This window comes from Spermophilus citellus, assembly GCF_964194105.1.
Source record: "Spermophilus citellus genome assembly, chromosome: 11".
In the NCBI taxonomy this organism is placed as follows: Eukaryota; Metazoa; Chordata; class Mammalia; order Rodentia; family Sciuridae; genus Spermophilus; species Spermophilus citellus.
The window spans coordinates 68,751,544-68,775,845 of record NC_138192.1 but is presented as its reverse complement, the minus strand read 5'-3'; the positions used below and the strand labels follow the sequence as shown (position 1 = coordinate 68,775,845).

The 24,302-nt window shown below is 33.9% G+C and overlaps 1 protein-coding gene across 7 annotated transcripts in view; it reads left to right on the top strand.

Moving 5' to 3' along the window:
- COBLL1 (cordon-bleu WH2 repeat protein like 1) overlaps positions 1–24,302 on the top strand; it is a 156,792-nt gene that overhangs the window by 102,226 nt on the left and 30,264 nt on the right. For 5 of the 7 annotated variants that reach the window (XR_014018009.1, XM_081261256.1, XM_081261252.1 and 2 more), the window contains exons 4-8: positions 562–763; positions 2,769–2,997; positions 3,780–3,818; positions 11,177–11,274; positions 11,379–11,615. Coding sequence is in view for 6 of the 7 variants with exons in the window: in XM_081261256.1 (XP_081117382.1) it covers positions 562–763; positions 2,769–2,997; positions 3,780–3,818; positions 11,177–11,274; positions 11,379–11,615 (805 nt within the window). In the remaining variant the exon portion in view is untranslated. The remainder of the gene's footprint in view (positions 1–561; positions 764–2,768; positions 2,998–3,779; positions 3,819–11,176; positions 11,275–11,378; positions 11,616–24,302) is intronic. The other 2 variants (XM_081261254.1, XM_081261253.1) reach the window with 1 other exon arrangement.

Sequence of the window (24,302 nt, the reverse complement as noted above, 5' to 3'; positions counted from 1 at the left end):
CTGTGGGTGTAGTTGACCTGCATGTTGTAGTTGGTCTAGTTCACGTAGTAGTAGAGTTAGATCTATGAGGACAGGTGCACCATAATATTTGTATTGGGATGCAAATCCTAGGAAATGTTAAACAAATATTTTTGAATGATTTAAGAAATATGTACTCTTTAGGATTTTGCATGCTTCCTTGTAGATACTTACTATCTGTTTTGCAAAGCCAAATAAATTTCTAAAGAAGTGCCTACTAAATTGACTAGTCTTAATTGACTTAATGAGTATTCATCTCCTCCTGAAATTTATAATGCAAAAAATTTTGACGAAAGCATATAGGCAATTGCTAAAGCAACATTAGGATCTAAGTTCTCTTAAATGCTACCTACAATATTTTAACTATTATAATTTTATTTGATAAAACAGAATTTTAAGCCGATTTTACAAGTACTATTTTGTAGCATTACTTTATCTATTGAAGGCACCTGCCTGTGTGTGTGAATAATTCTCAAAACAATAGCTAACAGTTAATGAGGTGGTTTTGTGGATCCTATGATCAGCATTACTCTTGTTTTACAGCAAACCAATGATGGACTTGCTGATATTTCTCTGTGCCCAGTATCATTTAAATCCATCAAGCTACACCATTGATCTGCTGTCTGCTGAAAAGAATCACATTAAATTTAAGCCAAACACACCAATAGGAATGTTGGAGGTAGAGAAGGTAATTTTAAAGCCAAAAATTCTGGACAAGAAAAAACCTACACCAATAATACCAGAGGTAAGGATTGCATTTTTGATTTTGATGTCTCATAGCCAATGTATTAAGTTAATCTTTCAGTTATTAGCTCATTCCAAAGGAAATAGAAATTGGCTTTTTAGTCAACTTGAAAATGGTTATTATGTTTTCTTGGGCCACAATGTTTAGATTCCAGTTGGTTATTGATCCTATATCAACTAGAATTGGAGGAATACTTTACATATTGAATGTTTATAAAGTGATTGATAGGCTGTATCAGAGCCTGGCAATTATGTACATGCTGGATTTTAAACTATGCTTTTAAAAAATTCTTTGTTTAATGGTAGATTTTAGAATCTTTTAATGAAAATTCATTTAAGAATTTATTATATTTTGGTTTCTCTATTTAGTAAGTGGCAGTTATCATTTAATAATATTGTTATTTATGCTGCACAGTGACTCAGTTTTCCTTAATATATGAATTTTAACAAAGAAGTTTAAACTATAAGGATTCTAAAATAATTAGTTATTAGATTTTTGGTGTGTGTGTGTGTGTGTGTGTGTGTGTGTGTGAGAGAGAGAGAGAGAGAGAGATTGATTGATTGGGATGGAACTCAAGGAGGCTTTTGCATGCTAGACAAACTCAGCCCCTGAGCAGATCCTTAGTCCTTAATCAATTATACTTTATAAAATTATTCTGTTTGTATAAACAGTGGGGTTATAAGTTTATGGTTTTCATGAATAATCTTTTATTATGAATATTCACAACTTTTACTTCATAAAATATAAAATTTTATGTCTTAAGTGGATAGTTCATTTACATGTGACTTGAACACATTAATTGTCACATTTCTTCATATTATGAAGTTTTTACAAAGTCAACAGGATTTTTTATAACAAAACATTTTCTTTTGTATGTAATACTGAATATTAAAATATTGGACAAAATTCTTCTGTCTAGGTGTATGTTTACTGGATTTACTTGCTGTTTATTCAGCTGTTAACCTGCTGTTTAAACTACTATGGAAGTAGTTTTATTTATGCTGTAGCATGCACATTATATAAAGGAGCCCCTCAATTATATGTGGTGTCTTTATGAATAAATGTCTTTGATATCTACGAACTAGATTATATTTAGTTGCTAAGTTCCTTTTACATAGGATTTAATTTAGTTACATCAAAGTTAGGAGATTGTTAAAGATTTTCAATAATTTTGAATTATTAGCATAGATATATAAATAGGAATACTTTAATAATCTTTACTATATTAAAAATAACCAAACTATAATAATAGTAACAACAAAAACTAATCACAAGAGAAAGTATACTTTCATAATTTCCTCTGTGGCACACACTGTGCTAAACTCCTTATATGATTTTTCTAATTTATTATGTTTTGAATAGAGAGACATAAATATTCTAGTGGTTTTTCAAAAGATTCCTCTTTTAGTTGAGGCAACTAACTGACAAATGATTCAAAATATAAATATTCCTTAAAGAATAGTATAAAACATGGGTGGTCTCATTATTATGTATGTTGTTAATTTTAAAGTAAACAATGTAAAAACAACACTGCAATGAGGTTTTCTCTTCTTTGGTTTAAATCTGCTTAATTTATTATACAAGGGTTGTGGATTATTTAATGTGAATTATGTAATCATTTATTTCTTTTGCAGTACTGGGGACTGAATGCAGGACTCTCTGCAATGGAGCTACATCCCCAGTTCTTTTTATTTTTATTTTGAGGCAGGATCTCACCAAGTTGTCAAGGCTGGCCTTGAACTTGTGATCCTCTTGCCTCACCCACCTGAGTAACTGAGATTATAAGGGAGCACCACAAACCTGGCCAATTTAGATTGTTTGATATGCAAACTAATATTTGTTTCTTACAATTTGCTTTAGATATAGGAAATAACATTAATGAAAAAGAGAATAAGAAAGAACTGTTTATAAATATATAATTGTAAATAAACTCATTATTTTAGACCTTATAGAAAGCTTATTTTAATAAATCATGGTGTAACTCTAGCTTTAATCCATGTTTCAGAAAACTGTGAGAGTAGTCATCAATTTCAAGAAAACACAGAAGGCCATAGTGAGAGTCAGTCCACATGCACCCCTTCAGGAACTGGCTCCTATCATATGTAGCAAGTGTGAGTTTGACCCACTGCACACACTGCTGATGAAAGACTACCAGTCCCAGGAGCCCCTCGACTTGACAAAATCTCTCAATGACCTGGGACTGCGGGAGTTATACGCCATGGATATCAGCAGAGGTGAGTTAGGCCTTTCGTTTTACTCATTGAACAAAATGTGCATACATGTATGTGTGTGCTGTGTTTATGTACAGGTGTTCTCAGGTTCATAATGATGAGAGGGAAGTAAATTCATGTTGGGAATAAGAAGAAAACACTAAATAAAAACAAACTCTTGGAAATAAAACAAATCAATTTAAATAAAAAACAAATTGATTTCAGTTACTAAAATAGGAATAAAAACTTTGTAGCTATTATCCACATTTATTTTTTCAAAATTCAACTTAATTCTTTGTGGTTTTAGATTTAAACAGAAAACAAAAATTTACCTGAGAACTCATTGTTTTTTAATCAAGTGTGAGTTACTGTAGAATTTGTATAAGGTTTTAATTATACAAGTTTGGAAATGTCTTGCCTATTTTTCCCCCTCTAAGGTCAACATCCACAATAAACTGGCTTATAAAATGAATCAATTTAATTTCAAAATTTTTCCAAACATCTTGCAGTTTTAATCTATAGAAATAATGTTTTGTATTAAAATTTTTGGAGATCTTAGGTGATGCTGGTTTGTCTGATATCTTACACACCCAGGCAAACGTATTTATCAAACATGAATATGTCTTACTAGGATAAATAAAACTTTAGTGAAGCAGACAATTACGTACTCTGCACAGAGACCTTCAAACATGCTGGTGTTTTAGCATTATGTAATTCAGAGACTACTTTCTCAACTCAGTAATGTTTTTTACTTGAATAATCAGCATCTTTACAGTCGATTTACCCTCTTTTGCCCCCTCCTGTAGCCACTTCTGTTACTGCCTTCAATAAGTCATCTCTACAAGGTAAGACACAAAAATCAGTAGAAACTATAAATTATAACATGAAATTGGGTATGTTGAAAATAAACTTCTATTTTTTCCCATTTTCTTAACATTACTAACACATATTCTGTAAGAGATTTTTAACTTGGACTTTGCTTTTATTTCCTAAAAAAGTAAGTTATATGTTCCCTGTTTTGATCTCTGAATTTAATTATGATAATTTCATTTCAACAAATACTTAAAATTATATCATCCTAAAAGTAGGAGAAAACATAATTCTTACTCTTATATAAGAAAAAGTGATTTTGTTTGGATCTTTATTGAGTACTAGTGGTAGTACTTCAATGATATTATAGAAGGATCTAAGATTTTTTTCTGTTGAACAGCTATTCAGAAAAATAATGGTATATTCATAATAGGACTTTTTTGTAGTCATTAAAATCATTTGTGAACATTTTATAATAACATGGAAAGTGCTTATGCTAAAATTAGCTTTTAAGCATATAAATGTGTTTAATATAATATGAAAAAAAAAACAAATGAAATTTCTGAAAGGAAATAGATAAAATTTTTTAATAGTGTTTACCTTTGGGTAGTTGGACTGTGGTTGACTTTTCATAGTACTTTATGCTATAGGATTTTATAATGAACATGTAATTTTCATAGAGAAAAAACTTTATTAAGAATTGTCTAATAATAGACTCTGGAAGTTGTTTTCTCCCATTAAAAAGAATAGGCTCAGGTAATTGATTACTCTAATAATTACCAAACTACTTTTAAAAAACTTAATAGCTACACATTCTCTTATTGTATTATTTGAATAATTTTTGTTGACTATTTCCAAATTTCCTTTAAAGCACACCAATACTGTTACTTTCAATTCCAAGAATTAAGCCCACATTAGTAAATATTTATTATCAATGGCCATCATGAAGGCTAGCCTAATCAAAGGAGATGAAAATTCTTATGACTTAAATTATATGCTAAGAATTAGAAAGCAGGCATTTTAATTCTGACATACATTGGCTATCAGTCCAATTATGCAAGCTGATGGGAACAGCCTTACATATCTGGACTTACCTTCCACTTCTATAATAATTTAATAAAACAAAAATTGAAAAAAAAATGGTTTCTGTTCCTTCCAGAAACGGCACTTTTACTTGCACTTGGCTTCTGCTCTAACTTTGCCACTCTGTATGTATTTAACCCTAAGCAAATTCCATAATCCTTTGTACCTCGTTTTGAAAGTGTTGAATATATAGATTTCTACTATCCCTTCCAGCAATGGAAGTATGTGATTTTACAGATGACTGAATGCTCTGAATAAGATTAAGAAAGCTTCTTTTACAGTGTCTACAGGTTAATCCAAAGTGCTGTAAGTGTCCTCAGCTCTTAGGTTGTTTGGTATCATTGCAAACTATAGTATTTCAGTTGTTTTTTAAAATAGTCTAAAATTTTCCCTTGTCTTAGTGTTTCACTTTGACTTGTAGTGATCCCTACTTATAACTTTAGGGAAGATGGGTTAACTAGTGCAGAGGATGACAAGATGTCTGGAAAAATCAACATTTGAAATACCCTCGAGGTAAATAAATAAATATTCTCCCAGTATTGGGGATTGAACTCAAGGGTGCTCTTCACTGAGCTACATCCCCAGCCCTTGTTAGAATTGCTTTATTTTGAGGTATGGTCTCGCTACATTGCCCAGGTTGGCCTTGAACTTGTGATCCTCCTGCCTCAGTCTCCTCCATAGTTAGGATTGCATGCATGTGCCACCATGCTTGGCACTCTGGTTATATTTATTGTATTGTGCCACCATATGAATTTTCCACCTGTTCTTCTAACTAATCTTAATTGTGTGTGTATATATACTCATTTAGTAGGGGATTCTATCTTAAAATGAAATAGTGGCATAAAAAAGAAAAACCACAAGTATTACAAAATCTTTAAATAGATATTGGTTTCAGTTTTACCATGTAAAACCTGTGTATCTTTGTGCAAGTTATTCAAATCTCTGATCACCTGGCTCCTTAGATATGAATTCGAGTGATAACATTGCTTATATTTCTTTATATCTATAGGGTAAATGCTGGCATTCCTCAAATAAGAAGGGCTCAGAATTATAACTAATGATAACGCCCTCAAAAAGATGTTCTAAGAAGTAAAATGGGTCTATGAAAAATTCTTTAAACATAAAGTCCTATTCACCTGTTCATCATTATTAATTGTTACTATTGTTAGGCTTTTCATGCAGAATGCATGCTACTTAATTAATATTTGGATTATCAGATATGAGTTTTAATTTGTGGAATATAGTTTTTCTTTAATGTTATCCAGACATATTACATTAATATTTATTGGTACTATCTTTGCCTTCCTAGAGAAGTCCCTACATTATCATGATTTATTTTATTTATTGAACATTTATTTTAAATAAACATTTAAGAATGTATATTTACTATGCTCTGCTTTAGCTATATCAAATTTTGACACACAGTGCTTTGTTTTCAATGTTATTGTGATTTTCTACAAACCCTTGTTTTTTGTAAAATAATGCTTTTGAAATTTATTCCTGTCCTAATTTTTTTTTTTATTTGCAATTTGTTTGTTGACAAAACCAGGTCATTTGTTTTATAGTTTGTCTTACTTGGAATTTTGGTGATGTATCCTTGTCACATGTTTCTTTGTCCCCTCTATTTCCTGAAATTTGACTATTAAATCTAGAGCCTTAATCAGGTTTTAGTGACACATCTCTGGCAAGAATATAGTAGCCAGACATGGTGGCACTCGCCTGTAGTTTCAACTACGCTGGAGGCTGAGGGACAAGGATTGGTTGAGCCCAGGAGTCAGCCTGTACAACATAGGGAGACCCTGCCTCCAAAAAATAGAGAAAAAAGAAAGAAAACTTTGTAGGTATTATTTTTGTGTTACCATTAACAGACAGTAACATGCTATCATCTTTTCTGATGTTAGCCAACAACAATTATTGTCTGCATCTTAAACAGTAATTGGTAGAGGACAATAGTGTATATAAACATTACTTTTAACTGTTGAGATATTTCTACAAAACAAACTCTCTCATATCAGCAATTTGACTCCCTAGATCAAATTCAGTCAGAAAAGGTCATATGAAAGTGTGATAATTTCTTTCTCTTCACTGAATTTTTTTAAAATAATGGACCTGTTCTCTAGCATAAACATGATGAAAAGTTATTTTCTTAGTGTAATTATGAAAGCACAGAATGAAACACATGTGATTTGTTTCAATTTATGGAATCATGACACCAAATTTTTTCTGATTTTTGCCGTTAGAAACCATCCTAAGTCCCTCTAACATGAACTCCAATAGATTTTTCATAGTTTTCTTAATTGTTTCAAGATCATCTTGTGCATTTTTTATTACTATTATTATTATCAATATATATCATACAAAGTAATGGGTTTTACTGTGACATTTCCATATATACATGTATCATATTTTGATCATGTCTACCCTCCATTCTACTTTCTCTTGCTCTTTGCCCACCTCCCAGTATCCTTCCCCCTTCCCAATAATTCCTTTTCCACTTCAATTCATCGCCTTCCCACTTTTTACCCTTTGGATAAACACTAAGGAATGGTCTATTTGGATTTTTTTTTTTTTTTTTTTTTTTTTTGGTGGTGGTGGTGGGGAGGAGGGAACTAGGGATTGAAGCCAGGGGTGCTTAACTATTGAGCCACATCCCTTGTCTATTTATTTTTATTTTGAGACAGGGTCTCACAAAGTTGCTAGGGCCTTGCTTAGTTGCTGAGGCTGGCCTTGAACTTTTGATGCTCCTACTTCAGCTTCCCAAACTGCTGGGATTACAGGTATGCACCACTATGCCCAGCTCTAGTTGGATTTTATGGTAAATCCATTTTTAGTTTTTTGAAGAATCTGTAAACTGTTTTCCATACCAGCTATACTAATTTACATTTCATCAACAGTTTATACAGGTTCATATTTTTTCCACATTTCAACTAGCATTTGTTATTTTTTGTTTTTGTTTTTGTTTGTTTATTTATATGATAAGAGCCATTCTGAATATGTTGACAGGCATCTCCATGTAGTTTGTTGTGATTTATTAAGGCTAAAGATATTATTTTTACATATATTTATTGTCTTTTACTTGTATTCTTTTGAGAAATGTCTGTTCAGATCATTGGTCCAATTACTGATTGGAATATTTGTTCTTTCTGAAGATTAATCCTCTGTCAGATGAATAGCTGGCAAAGATTTTCTCCCATTCTATAGATTATCTCTTCAATCTCGGTGTGGTTTCCTTTACTGTGCAGCAGAGTTTTGATTTATGGTAATCCTATTTGTCAATTGTTGCTTTCGTTTCCTGAGATAATAGAGTACTATTCAGGAAATCATTGCCTGTTCCAGTATTTTGAAGTGTTTCCTGTATGTTTTCTTCCAGTAGTTTCAAAGTTTCATGTCTTACATTAAGATTTTGATCTATTTTGAGTTGATTTTTCTTCAGAGTGAGAGAAATCTAGTTTCAATCATTTGCATGTGGATATCCGGTTGTCTTAGTACCATTTGTTGAAAAGGCTTTTCTCCAGTGTATAATTTTTGGCACTTTTATTGAGATCAGCTGACTGTAGATACATGGGTTTATTTCTGGGTCCTCAATTCCGATCTATCTATCTATCTATCTATCTATCTATCTATCTATCTATCTTGTAATTGTACTGATAATTGTATTATATGTAAATGGGGAGATATATCTTATATATGTTCTCTTTTTTAAATATTTACTTTTTTAGTTGTAGTTGGACACAATACATTTATTTTAATGTGGTAGTGAGGGTTGAACCCAGGGCCTCACATGTGCTAGGCGAGTGCTCTGCCACTAAACCATAACTCCAGCCCCTTTCTATTCTTTTTTGTTGTATCCATATATATCTGTTTTTATGCCTATACCAGGTTTTTTTTAAATTAAAATAGCTCTGTAGTATACTTTATTTATTTATTTGTTTAGTCATTTATTGATTTATTTTTGCATTACAATTCTTAATTCACCTTTATACCATAACTTATCATATCTCTGATTGTATATAAGGTATGTTGACACCAAATTCACATCTTCATACATGCATTTTGTATAATGATGAGGGCCTTTATAGTATATTTTAAAATAAAGGATTACAATGCCTACATCCTTGGTCCTTTTGCTCAGAATGATTTTGACTACTTGTGGTCTTTGTTCATTCCAGATGAATTTTAGGATTTTTTTTTTCTATTTCTGTGAAAAACTCTGAAGAATGTCATTGGTATTTTGATTGTGATTGCATTAAATTTGTAGATCACTTTCAGTACTATGGCTGTCTTAACAATATTAATTCTTCCAATCCATGAACATGGAAGATCTTTACATCTTCTATTCTCTAATCTCTTTCTTCACTACTTTCCAATTTTCACTGTAGCAATCTTTCACCTCCTTGTACAAGAAACACTGATTTCTTTCTCAGTCCATTCATTACTGATATATAGAAAAGCTATTGATTTTGTATATTTATATTGTATCCCTACTACTTTGCTGAATTTATTAGTTTGAGTCCTTTGGTGGAATCTTTAGGATTTTCTCAGAATAGAATTGTATTATATGCAAATAGGGATAATTCAACATCCTCCTCTCATATTTATATCACTTTATATATTTTTCTTACCTAATTACTCTGGCTAAAATTTCAAGCAATATACTGAATGAAAGGGTTGAGAATAGATACTCTTTTTCCTGATTTTAGAGGAAATGCTTTTAGTTTTTCCCCATTCAGAATGATGATGGATATAGGTTTATCATATATAGCTTTTATTATAATAAGTTATCTTCTTTCTATATCTAATTATTCAGAACTTTATCATCAAGGACTGTTGAGTTTTACCAAGGACTTTTTCTGCATCTATTGAGATGATCATGTGATATTCTTGATTCTATTTATGTGCTGTATTACATTTATTGATTCATATATGTTGAGCCATCATTGCATCCTGGGAATGAAACCAACTTGATCATGATATATACTCTTTTTAATGTGCTGTTGAATTCCATTGGAAAGTATTTTATTGAGGATATATATCATCTATGTTCATCAGGGACATTGGTCTATAGTTTTCTTTTTTTGTTGTATTCTCATCAAGTTTTGGAAACAGGGTGATACATTGTAGAATGAGTTTGAAAGGGTTTCTTTCCCTTTTAATTCATGGAATAGTTTGAGGAGCATTGGTGGTAGTGATTTAAAAATCTGGTAAAAATTCATCAATGAATCTGTCTGGTTCTTTTACTGTTTTGTTGGGAAACTCTTTATTACTGCTTCAATCTCATTGCTTATTATTGATCTACTTAGATTTTTTATGTCCTATTGGTTTGATTGTGGTGGGTCATCTGGGCCCAGAAATTTGTTCATTTCTTCTAGATTTTCCAGTGTATTGGTGTGTAGTTTTACTCAATATTCCTAATGATCCTATGAATTTCAGTGCTATGTGTCATATTATCCTTTTTTCATCTATTTATTTGTTTGGGTTTTCTTTCTTTTGGTTTAGCTAAGTTTTTATCAGTTTTGTTTATCTTTTCAAAGAACCAACTTTTAGTTTCATTGATCCTTTCTATTGTTTTTAGTCTCTATTTCATTTATTTATATATTTATTCATTATATTTATTCATTTATTTCCTGTTATGATATTTATGATTTATTTCCTGCTACTGATTTTGGATTTGGTTTGCTCCTGTTTTTCTAATGCCCTGAGAAATATCATTAGATTATTTGTGGTTGCTATGGTGATTTTTTTAATGTATGTACTCATAGTTATAAAATTACATCTTAGTACTGCTTTCATTATACTTCTGAAATGTTGGTAATTATGCCATCCTGGCTGAGTCATATAGAATTGAATGTATGTCTTAGTTGTGATTATTGATCCTGAGTATATCTTAGTTTAAGTTTCCTATGTTGTGAAACAGGAATATTTGGTTCTTTGAGAATTTGATAAAAGTAGTCCTGAGTGATTCATTTCAGATTATAATGACAACTTTTATTACTACTTAACTTTTTGTTTTTATTTATTTTTAAAGTTTTTTGGTACTGGGGATTGAACCTAGGAGTGCTTTACCACTGAGTTACCTTCCCAATTACCACCCCCCTTTTTTTAATTTTTGAGATGATTTTGCTTAGTTGCTGAAAGTGGCCTTAAACTTGTGATCCTTTTATCTCAGCCTCCTGAGTTGCTGGGATTCTAGGCATATACCTCCATGCCTAGCATATTAGATAAGGTTTTAGAGGAAAAGTAAGAAAAGAAAAACTTGGAAGTGAGCATTCAACTCTCTGTACCAAAGTAAGATGACTTTCTTCTTTTTTAGAGTCCTGCCAATTATCACAAAACCTGGACAATATGAAGGAAAAAGAAAATAAAGGATTTTTTAGTTTTTTTCAACGTAGTAAGAAAAAGCGGGAGCAAGTAAGTATTTTCTTATGCAATATCTTAGAAGAGTCTTCAAATCTTGTATAAAATAAGTGGTTTTATCTTGAAATTGCATATAGACATTGTCTTTTTCTTATTAGACTGCAAGTGCTCCTGCAACCCCTCTAGTAAATAAGCACCGCCCAACTTTTACAAGGTCCAATACTATTTCCAAACCATATGTTTCAAACACCCTGCCATCGGATGCACCCAAGAAGAGGCGTGCTCCATTGCCTCCAATGCCAGCATCTCAGAGTGCCCCTCAGGACCTTACAAACATCCAGGAGAGGCCAGCTTCTTGTGTGGTGAAATCCACAAGTGTGGAGGAGACTGATAAGGTGAGTAGGTCTGTTTTCTTTTACAGGATGAGACAAGGTTACCTAACTTGTCTTTTTTTCACATAGATCCCCAAGAAAGTTAGTAACAGTTATTAATATGTAATAACATGAATAAGTACTTAACTAAAATTGGTACTGGGAAAAGATTATATGTAGTTTGATGCAATGAAGAATAAGTTGCTATTTTAAGGAGCTTTTTTTTTTTCAAGCAAATAGCTGGTCTATAAACATTAAGTCTTAATGCGTATATTACAGATGAAAATGCTTATTTTCAAATGAAAATGTTTTTAAACAACAGTCTTTGTGCTAATTCATGGGCTTCTAATTTGTATATCTTCTTGACCTAATTTTGAGACTCTGCAGAGGAAATACTGGTGTCTACCTAAAATCAATACTCTATTTTTCAAAATGAGCCTTTTAATAGAACATATTGTGATTACCTTTATGTGTTCTTATGTTCAAAGCATTGTTCTGTGTATACCTTTTCCTTTAAGCTTTTTTTTTTATTATTCCTTTTTATTGCCTTATTTTTATTCCCCTATTATTATTGGTTCCCTTTAATCCTCAATTTGGGAATCTATTAGCAAATAACATTTTATAACTAAGCAATCTGTACATTCTGTAGGCGAATTTTCAAGTAAATGTGATTGAACAAGATGATGTATTATGTTGCTTGTAATCACACAATGATTTAAATGACTTTGAGAGCAATTTTTATTTTGAAGTATTCAAGACAACAGGTGGTCTTCTCATATCTGGTTGAAGGATTTTATTTCCTCCTCAGAAGTTTAGTAAATTCTAGCCTCAAGAAATGAACTCTTCCCATGCACCTAATATGCATTTGGGTACTTTCTTAATTAAAAAAACCCCGGCAACTTGGTTATAGTTTTTTATAAACTATCATGTGTGTCTTTAGAACATAGGAATTTGAATAGAAACACATCTTTAAAGAAATGCTTAATGAAGTTGTTACTTAGAAAATCAACTCTCTTATTTCTATTAAGACTTGTCTAATTTAATGTTTGTGGCATAAAATCTCATAAATCAGGATTTTTTTCCTATGATGGAGTCATTTTTCTGACAAAGTTTTCCAGGGTTATAGCTTGGTAGTTGAGTGAAGCTTTGCAAAAGAGGTGATCGTTGAGTTTAGTCTTAAAATGAGTGTGGGAGCCCATCAGTCAGGTTGAGGACCCTGTCCAGAGATTCGTATCCTGAATACAATGGCTTGCCTGGGTGTGTGCAAGGAACAGATTGAACCAGCAAGGAAATCTAGAACCAAGTCAGGGTCAAAGACTTCATTTTGTGCTTGTATCTCCTTTGCATTTCTTCATAGCAAAAAGCATTTTGAGGATTTTTTTATACTTGTATTTACCCTAAAATTACATCCTAAGTGTGTAAATTATTATACTCTCAAGTAGTTACCAAAGCATCTTTTTCTGTACATAGAAATCATCATAGCCCCTGCTTATAAATCTTTCTTCTGGATGTCCTCATTCAATCCATTCCAGTGAACTTCCTTTGTACTTGGATCCCTAGGAGGTCTAGGTTGTTTCTTAAAATTCTGGACTGTGCTACCAGTGACCTCACTGAAAGTTATTTCTTTTGATTCTCGCCCTATGCTCTATGACCACTTGGTGCCCTGTGTTAAGTAATCTTTTTTTAGTATGTTGCCTTTGGCAAACTACACATCTTTATATAATTTTCTAATTATTTTTTCTTTTGATCTGGACATCTGGATAGTTCTTTGATGTATTGTTCAGCAGAACCCAGAATTATTTGTTTTTCCCTAGAGAAGTTGAAGAACCATTTTTTATTTATTCATTACAAAAGTGCATGTATGCAAACACATGACTCTTGGTTGCCTAGGCATCTTAGTGCCTTTTCCTTACATTCCTGGCCATATTTGATGTGAATAGCCACCCTTTGGTCCTGATTTTTCTATCTTCTGCTGCATCTCACTGTGTACCTTAATACCTTGCACAGATCCAGGAGGAGTTAGTTTTTTGTTTTGTTTTGTTTTGTTTTGTTTTTTAAATGGGGATTGAACCAATGATGCTTTATCACTGAGCAACATCAAAAGCCCTTTTATTCTTAATTTTGAGACAGAGTCTCGCTAAGTTGTTGAGGCTGGCTTTGGGCTTGCAATCTTCCTGCCTGAGTCCCTGGGATTACAGGTGTATACCATGGTACCCTGCTAGGAACCAACTTCTTATACTTTAATCCCATTCTGTTTTTATTTTCCTTGCTGTCACTCTTTCACCCATTGTCTGAATTGGAGATACCTGAATTCATGGTTCACTATGTTCACTCTACTTTTTAAGAGGCAGCACATCTGTTCTTTTGTTAAATCCATGGGCTGATAATTTTCACTCTGTGATTTTAATAGTGTCCCCCTATGTCCAGGTCCTAAATAAATGAAGTCATATTTAAAACTAGTGTTTTGTGGATGTACTTATGGGTGTAGGGATGTGAGCATCTTGATTTTAAGTTAGACCCAAGTCCACTTGAGTATGCCAATGATGAGTCCAGAGAGAAGGCACTTAAGGTGAGGACGAGGTAGAGGTGGTGTCATGCTGCTGCATGCAGCTAAGGAGCACCAGCAGCCAGCAGAAGCCACGGGATCATAGCCTTTCCAACACCTTGATTTCGGATTTCTGGCCTTCCAAACCATGAAAGAACAACTTTGGGTTGATCTAAGCTACTCAGTCATGGTAATTTGTTATAGCAGTTCTAGGAAACCAATCTATCAGTAACTCCAATTGTAACTCCAATCCTGGTATTCTGGTTGTACCTTGAACTCACTGTTACTTAGTGACTCATTATACCTGTAAACCAGCATATTTAAAACCAAAATCATTTTTTCCCTCCTCGACTGAAAAGCTAAAGATCATCTTTGACTTTTTTCCTTATTCTTTCACATCTACTTAGAAACCAATTCTTCACATAGTCACCCTTCATAATGCCTTCCATTTCCTTTGCTGAAGTCATTCCTAGGAAAATCTAGGCAGACTAAGGTGAGAAATAGCATTGAACTTGTCCTCAGGGATGCTCTATGGAGCACGCTGCCACATTTCTATTTGTTAATTATCACTTCCCAGTTCAGAAACCTCAGTTTGCTGTGATTGATTTTCTGGGTCTCAAGTTTCTTTACAGACTGATCATAACTTTTAAACTTTTAATCCTCATCATTTCCAGGATGCTTTTAACTCTGACCACAAGATTTGACTTATTGTCTCATGTGAAATCCTGCTTCCTTTCCTTTCATAATTGAATGGCCCTATTGCACTTACAAAAGTGCATGTATGGACGTACGTGAATTCTTGGTTGCCTAGGCATCTCAGTGCCTTTTCCTTACATTCATTCCTACTATCCCATTCAGTGGATCCTGTTTTTTTTTTAACTGAATGAAGAATTTTTTTTTCAGATTTTAGTATAGAATACTTTTTACTTAACATGTCTCCCTTGTGCCTTTTTATATTTTATGTATATGTTTAGGTAGTATATTCATATATTACATAATGCTAAAGATAAAAAGGGGAATACAGTGAAAATCATCCTTTTCTGCTTTGTCCTCAACTAAATTCTTATGCCCAAGGGCAACCAATATTGACAGTTCAAGTCCCTTTCAAGAGATAATGTATGCACATTCAAGTCAATACTCATACTACCTATTGTTCTTTTCCCACGGTCATGTGCTACCTATACCATGTTATTCCTCACTTTTGGTACTTAATGATTCATTTTGGATATCCTTATTAGAACATAAAGGGCTTCCCTTGTTTAAAGATTGAATTGGATATAACAGGATTTACTTACCCTGTCATCTAGAGATAAATATTAGGGTTAAATTGTTATTGTTTAAAGCTTAAAGCTCTGTTAAATTTTCCTTTTGTCCTCTCCCAGCTATAGGGCAGGAATTGTATTGTGCAGCAAAATCCTATAACACTGTAGGTATTCAAGAGAATTGGTGGTATAGTACAGAGAATTGATAAACATTAATAAGTAGAGCTTCCACATATCCAAGTATATTATATACAATGAGAATTTGTCATATCACAAAATTTTAGTATTTTTCATTTTTGTATTTGGTGAATTTTCTGAAACACTTGGATAACATAGGTTGCTTATATTTAGTTTTATAGTAATTGGACCATATGGCTTTTAGCAATGTTTTCTTAAGCTTTTATAGAAAATCCAGAATTTTGACAACCTTATATTTAAAAATCAAGAATGAACAGCTAAAACATATTATATATTACACTGTGCATACAAATATAATTAACCATTGGATTACATTACTTGTATACAAACATTACTTATATACAAACATTCAGAAAATTCAGCAGCATATCAATTACTTAGATTATTGATTACTTGCTGAGGCTGGTCTTGAATTTGCAATCCTCCTGCCTCAGCCTCCTGAGTTACTGGGATTACAGATGCCACCACTCCTGGCTGAACTTTGAATTTTAACAAGTCACTATTTTATGTGATTGAAAGTATAGGCATGTTGGGGAAAATGTAAGTGGAAGAAAAAAGTTTTTGTACAAATCTGTTCTTAAGTATGCAAAGAATTTTAGATACACTTATATCCTATGATTTTCAATGTCTGTGATGCAAAATAAACCACAAGGGTGCGCTGCTTAACAGAAGTACAGTGTTGTAATCTTTTCCATTTTTTTTTCTTCCAATCTATACTAAAGCAGAAAGAAAATATTGGAAATATTTACGTTATATTAGAAATACAAATGCTTACTTTGTATGAGTAAAGTGACAGAAAATAGAGTAAGAGAGATAAATATCAGTAATGCCTGACAGTGATTTATAATTAGTAGTTTTATCCATTTTGAGCTTTGAGTTCATTTTAGTGTTCTTTTAAAGTCACTAATACTATGTTTGCCACAGTCAAGGCTTACCAATAAGTTAGTTCATCTGTATCTTGAAAAAAATTGTCAAACACATCTCTTTTATATTTTCTTTGGCTGCCCGTATTTAATAATTTGCCTAATTCCTCTAAGACATTTCTCAATATTGGCAAATTAGGATATTTGGATTGTGTTTTTGGAACTTATACTGAAATTATTCACATTACAGGCTGTTGATTTTCTGAGCTGATTTTGACAAATGATTGTGCAGTTTCCAAAGAGGATTCAAGTCTAAATTTTTCTTGGAATAGTTCTGTACCTAAAATTTTCCCCATTTAAGAATATATTTTATAGAATACATATTTTACTGTCAATTTCATGTTCTTAAATTTTTCTGTAGTTTTTCTCTCATTATTTCAGGCTTCATGTCATTTTCCCTATAAAGGTGGATATATTCCTATCTACAAAAATGTTCATTTGAAAAGAAAAACTTTCCAATTAGAATTTTTCTGGCAGTTTTTAATGGAACTTTTGGAGCATTTTGTGGTTCTAATGATTCAAAATGTCATTTCTGTGACAAAATATAAAATATTTGACTCATTCTGTTATTTATGCAAACCATATCCAATGCATTAGTATAGAAAATGTATACAGTTATATATAGTAAGACCAACATGTGTGAAACAGGAAGTCAGAAATACAGTGACTTGACTTAAATTTAAAGTGACTTATAATTCTGGAACTAAGTTCAGAAATCTAGTTTCTGCACAGTATGTGCAGAAACTAGATTTATTACATTAGAAGAAGAGGTAAAAGAGTTGAATTTGTGGATAATCTTGACGCAGAATTCATAGAAACTTTTGGAGAATTTTCATTTGACATATTTGGTGTGTCTTTGCTGCTTGGAGCTATGTGTATACAACAGCCACCAGCTTTTCCACCGACCACTAACATGACATGCCATTTTCTTGGGATATTGAGCTGTGGCTGAAAACACAGTCGAAATAATCTCTAGTGGATATTTCATTTTGTCTCCTTTTGCATTCTGCCACAAACACTCAAAAGATTGAGCAATTGAGACTTTTTGCCATCTAGTATTATGCAAGTGAAATTTAATACCTAGAGTATTCATTTTTAATAAGTGACTTAATTTTTTTTTATTTTTTTTATTGGTTCTTCACAACATTACAAAGCTCTTGACATATCATATTTCATACATTAGATTGAAGTGGGTTATGAACTCCCAATTATTACCCCAAATGCAGATTGCAGAATCACGTTGGTTACACATCCACAATTTTACATAATGCCCTATTAGTAACTGTTGTATTCTGCTACCTTTCCTATCCCCTACTATTCCCCCTCCCCTTCCCTCCCATCTTCTCTCTCTACCCCATCTACTGTAATTCATTTCTCTCCTTGTTTATTTTCCCATTCTCCTCACAACCTCTTATATGTAATTTTGTATAGCAATGAGGGTCTCCCTTCATTTCCATGCAATTTCCCTTTTCTCTCCCTTTCCCTCCCATCTCATGTCTCTGTTTAATGTTAATCTTTACTTCCTGCTCTTCCTCCCTGCTCTGTTCATAGTTGCTCTCATTATATCAAAGAAGACATTTGGTATTTGTTTTTTAGGGATTGGTTAGCTTCACTAAGCATAATCTGCTCTACTGCCATCCATTTCCCTGCAAATTCCATGATTTTGTAATTTTTTAGTGTTGCGTAATATTCCATGGTGTATAAATGCCACATTTTTTTTTATCCATTCAACTATTGAAGGGCATCTGGGTTGGTTCCATAGTCTAGCTATTGTGAATTGTGCTGCTATGAACATTGATGTGGCAGTATCCCTGTAGCATGCTCTTTTAAGGTCTTCAGGAAATAGTTCGAGAAGAGCAATAGCTGGGTCAAATGGTGGTTCCATTCCCAGCTTTCCCAGAAATCTCCATATTGCTTTCCAAATTGGCCGCACCAATTTGCAGTCCCACCAGCAATGTACAAGTGTACCCTTTTCTCCACATCCTTGCCAGCACTTGTTGTTGTTTGACTTCAGAGTGGCTGCCAATCTTACTGGAGTGAGATGGTATCTTGGGGTGGTTTTGATTTGCATTTCTCTGACTGCTAGAGATGGAGAGCATTTTTTCATGTACTTGTTGATTGATTGTATATCCTTCTCTGAGAAGTGTCTGTTCAGGTCCTTGGCCCATTTGTTGATTGGGTTATTTGTTATCTTATTGTCTAGTTTTTTGAGTTCTTTGTATACTCTGGATATTAGGGCTCTATCTGAAGTGTGAGGAGTAAAAATTTGTTCCCATGATGTAGGCTCCCTATTTATCTCTCTTATTGTTTCTCTTGCTGAGAAAAAACTTTTTAGTTTAAGTAAGTCCCATTTGTTGATTCTTGTTATTAACTCTTGTGCTATGGGTGTCCTATTAAGGAATTTGGAGCCCGACCCCACAATATGTAGATCAGAGCCAACTTTTTCTTCTATCAGATGCCTTGTCTCTGGTTTGATATCAAGCTCCTTGATCCATTTTGAGTTAACTTTTGTGCATGGCGAGAGAAAGGGATTCCGTTTCATTTTGTTGCACATGGATTTCCAGTTTTCCCAACACCATTTGTTGAAGATGTTATCCTTCCTCCATTGCAAGCTTTTAGCCCCTTTATCAAATATAAGATAGTTGTAACTTTGTGGATCAGTCTCTGTGTCCTCTATTCTATACCATTGGTCCACCTGCCTGTTTTGGTACCAGTACCATGCTGTTTTTGTCACTATTGCTCTGTAATATAGTTTGAAATCTGGTATCGCTATACCGCCTGATTCACACTTCCTGCTTAGAATTGCTTTTGCTATTCTGGGTCTTTTATTTTTCCATATGAATTTCATGATTGCTTTATCTATTTCTACAAGAAATGCCATTGGGATTTTGATTGGCATTGCATTAAACCTATAGAGAACTTTTGGTAATATCTCCATTTTGATGATGTTAGTTCTGCCTATCCATGAACAGGGTATATTTTTCCATCTTCTAAGATCTTCTTCTACTTCTCTCTTTAGGGTTCTGTAGTTTTCATTGTATAAATCTTTCACCTCTTTTGTTAGGTTGATTCCCAAGTATTTTATTTTTTTTTGAGGATATTGTGAATGGAGTATTTTTCCTCATTTCCGTTTCAGAAGTTTTGATGCTGATATACAGAAATGCCTTTGATTTATGCGTGTTGATTTTATATCCTGCCACTTTGCTGAATTCATTTATTAGTTCTAGTAGTTTCTTTGTAGACCCTTTTGGGTCTTCTAGGTATAGAATCATGTCATCTGCAAATAGTGATAACTTAAGTTCTTCTTTTCCTATTTTTATTCCTTTAATTTCTTTTCTCTGTCTAATTGCTCTGGCCAGTGTTTCGAGAACTATATTGAATAGAAGTGGTGATAGGGGGCATCCCTGTCTTGTTCCAGATTTTAGAGGGAATGCCTTCAATTTTTCTCCATTCAGAATGATGCTAGCCTGAGGCTTAGCATAGATAGCTTTTACAATGTCAAGGTAAGTTCCTGTTATCCCTAGTTTTTCTAATATTTTGAACATAAAGGGATGCTGTACTTTGTCGAATGCTTTCTCTGCGTCTGTTGAGATGATCATATGGTTCTTTAAGTCTATTGATGTGGTGAATAACATTTATTGATTTCCGTATATTGAACCATCCTTGCATCCCAGGGATGAATCCTACTTGATCATGGTGCACAATTTTTTTGATGTGTTTTTGTATTTGATTCGCCAGAATTTTATTGAGGATTTTTGCATCTAGGTTCATTAGAGATATTGGTCTATAGTTTTCTTTCTTTGAGGTGTCTTTGTCTGGTTTCGGAATCAGGGTGATGTTGGCCTCATAGAATGAATTTGGAAGAGCTCCCTCTTTTTCTATTTCCTGAAATAACTTGAAAAGTGTTGGTATTAATTCTTCTTTAAAGGTTTTGTAAAACTCCGCTGTATACCCATCCGGTCCTGGGCTTTTCTTGGTTGGTAGTCTTTTGATGGCTTCTTCAATTTCATCCATTGATATTGGTCTGTTCAAATTGTGTGTATCCTCCTGACTCAGTCTGGGCAAATTATATGACTTAAGAAATTTATCGATGTCTTCACTATCTTCTATTTTATTGGAATATAGGTTTTCAAAATAATTTCTAATTGTCTTCTGTATTTCTGTAGCATCTGTTGTGATATTGCCTTTTTCATCCTGTATGTTAGTAATTTGAGTTCTCTCTCTTCTTCTCTTCGTTAGCATGGCTAAAGGTCTGTCAATCTTATTTATTTTTTCGAAGAACCAACTTTTAGTTTTGTTAATTTTTTCAATAGTTTCTTTTGTTTCAATTTCATTGATTTCCGCTCTGATTTTAATTATTTCTTGCCTTCTGCTACATTTGCTGTTGTTTTGCTCTTCCTTTTCTAGGGCTTTGAGATAAAGTGTGAGCTCATTTATTTGTTGGTTTTTTCTTTTTCTGAGGAATGACCACCAGGCGATGAATTTTCCTCTTAAAACTGCTTTCATTGTGTCCCATAGATTCCGATATGTTGTGTCTGTATTTTCATTTATCTCTAAGAATTTTTTGATTTCCTCCTTTATGTCTTCTGTAACCCATTGATCATTCAGTAACATATTGTTCATTTTCCATGTGATGTAGGATTTTTCCTTCTTTTATCATTGATTTCCAGTTTCATTCCATTATGATCAGATAAAATGCATGGTATTATCTCCACCCCTTTATATTTACTGAGGGTTTCCCTATGGCATAATATATGGTCTATTTTTGAGAAGGATCCATGTGCTGCTGAGAAAAAAGTATATCCATTTGATGATGGTTGATATATTCTATATATGTCAGTTAAGTCTAGGTTATTGATTGTGGTATTGAGTTCTATAGTTTCTTTATTCAACTTTTGTTTGGAGGATCTGTCCAATGGTGAGAGAGGTGTGTTGAAGTCACCCATAATTATTGTGTTGTGGTCTATTTGATTCTTGAACTTGAGGAGAATTTGTTTTATGAATGTCGCAGCACCATTATTTAGTGCATAAATATTGATAATTGTTATGTCTTGTTGGTGAATGGTTCCTTTTAACAGTATATAATGTCCTTCTTTATCCCTTTTGATTAACTTAGTCTTGAAGTCGATTTTATTCAATATTAGGATGGCCACCCCTGCTTGCTTACGAGGACCGTGTGCGTGGTATATTTTTTCCCATCCTTTCACCTTCAGTCTGTGTATGTCTTTTCCAATCAGATGTGTCTCCGGGAGGCAGCATATTGTTGGATTTGTTTTTTTAATCCATGATACCTGTCTATGTCGCTTTATTGGAGAGTTTAAGCCATTAACATTTAGAGTTACTATTGATATATGGTTTGTACTTCCAGCCATGTTTGATTATTTATCCTTTTTTTTTAATTTAGTTTCTCCATGATTATCTTTTCCCCCGCCCTCTCTCTTTACCGAGGCACTTCCCACTGATGGTTTTGGTTATTGTTTTTCATTTCTTCCTCGTGTAGTGTTTTGCTCAAGATGCTTTGCAATGCTGGTTTTCTGACTGCAGATTCTTTTAACTTTTGTTTATCATGAAAGATTTTTATTTTGTTGTCATACCTGAAGCTTAATTTTGCTGGATACAGAATTCTTGGTTGGCATCCATTGTTTTTCAGTGTTTGAAATACATTGTTCCAGGACCTTCTTGCTTTCAGCGTCTGTGATGGAAATTCCGTTGTTAACCTTCTTGTCTTGCCCCTGAATGTAATCTGTCTCCTTTCTCTTGTAGCTTTTAATATTTTCTCTTTGTTCTGTATATTGGATATATTCATAACAATGTGTCTTGGCGTTGGTCTATTGTGATTTTGTGTGCTCGGTGTCCTGTATGCATCTACAATTTGTATATCCATTTCCTTTTTTATTTCTGGAAAGTTTTCTGTAATTATTTCATTCAGCAGGTTACTTATTCCCTTGGTTTGAATCTCCGTACCTTCCTCTATCTCGATGACTCGTAAGTTTGGTTTTTTTATGTTATCCCATATCTCTTGTATGTTTTTCTCGTGATTTTTTACCTGCCTATCTAAGTTGGCTAGACTCTTTTCAAGATGATATATATTTTGTCTTCATTATCTGACGTTCTGGCTCCTACTTGCTCCACTCTGTTAGTGATACTCTCAATTGAGTTTTTAATTTGGTTTATAGTTTCCTTCATTTCTAGAATTATTGTTTGATTTTTTAAAATAATCTCTATCTCCTGATAAAGATGCTTAACTTCTTCTTTTATCTGTTTATGTAATTCGTTTTCAATGTGTTCTTTCACTGCTTGAATTTGCTGTCTCATATCCTCTTTAAGGTTCCACTCCATCTGTCTAAGTTGTTCCTTGAGTTCTTTATATGACCATTTTTCTGATGACTCTAGGTCCTCCTGAATATTTAGGCTGTCCTGCATTGTTTGTACTCCTTTTCTTCCTTGCTTTTTGAAGCTTCTCATGTTACTTCTTGTTCTGTTTGACTGCTGAGTTACTGTTTACTCCTATAAATTTATTTGATGCTTGGGAGGAAAGGTATTAGAAGGGAAGGGAAGAAGTCACTAAAGAGAATGAGAGTAAGCAGGTAGAATTCAAGGAAGGGGAAATAAGAAAATTGAAAAGAAATGAAAAGACAAAAGAAGAAAAAAATAGGTAATAAAAAAGGAAAAAATTTTTTTAAAAAAACAATAATAATAAAAAAAGAAAAATTAAAATTAGAAGAAAAAAATTAAAAAGAAAAATTAAAAAAAATTTAAAAAACAAGAAAGAAAAATGAAAATGAAAAAACAAAACAAAACAAAAAAAAAAACTAATAAGTGCAGTCTTAGAGTTTGATTAACTACTCTTCCAGTAGGTGAAGCTGTGCCCACCAGGCCAAGCTTCTCCTGTCAATATGCGGGAACCAATCACTGTGCAGCAGCTCCTCCTCCCAGACTGGGCGAGTCTCCAATCCTGAGTGCCTAGGGCCTCCTCTTGTGTCTAGTCACTTCCCACTTTTCCTCTAGCCAGGCCCCTCTCACCGGTGACGCTCACCACAATACTGGCTACACTCCAGGTCTGCTGTTCCCGGGAGCCCTGTTTTCATGAACGACCTGGCACACTCTCCCTGTTTGCCATTCCCTCAGACCCTAAGTTTGTAGAGCTTGGGGCTGAGAATCCTCAGCAAATTTTACTTGCCCTCCTGTAGCCACACACCCCCCCACCCCCCGTAGCTGGTGCAAGAGACCTCAGTTGTCAGCACTGGTGGGAGCAGTAGCCGGGTGTTCTGCGCCGCGGGTCCCGCGCCACTTCTGATTCCCTCGGTCTGGCTATCGCGCTCACAGGAGAGCTGGGAGGGGCCCTTAAGTTTTCCCCGATGTTTGGCGAGGGAAGGCTAGGGGATTACACACCTGTAGCCGCAGGTTTCAATGAAGTTATCTCCTCCGCCGCAGTCTGGTGACGTCAGTTCTCTGCCATGGTGGTATCTCTTGCAAATGGCGACAGTTCGTTTCCCTTTTCCGGGTGACCAATGCAACGGGTGGGTCCTTACCGTCTCTCCCACGCCCCATTTCAAACCTGTGGCCACTACCTATGAAGGCTCAGTTGGCATTTACCTCTGTAGGATCAGAAGGGCTGACCAGATGTTTCAGCCGGATGGATTAGTGCTGAGTCACAGCTGTTTGTCTGCGGGAAGCAGGTGAACGGGAGCTTGAATTCAGCCGATCTGGGCTCAGTGTGTGTTCTGAGAGGCCCATACTGTTCGCCCCATATCCACGTCAGCTCAGCATTGCCTAGTGATAC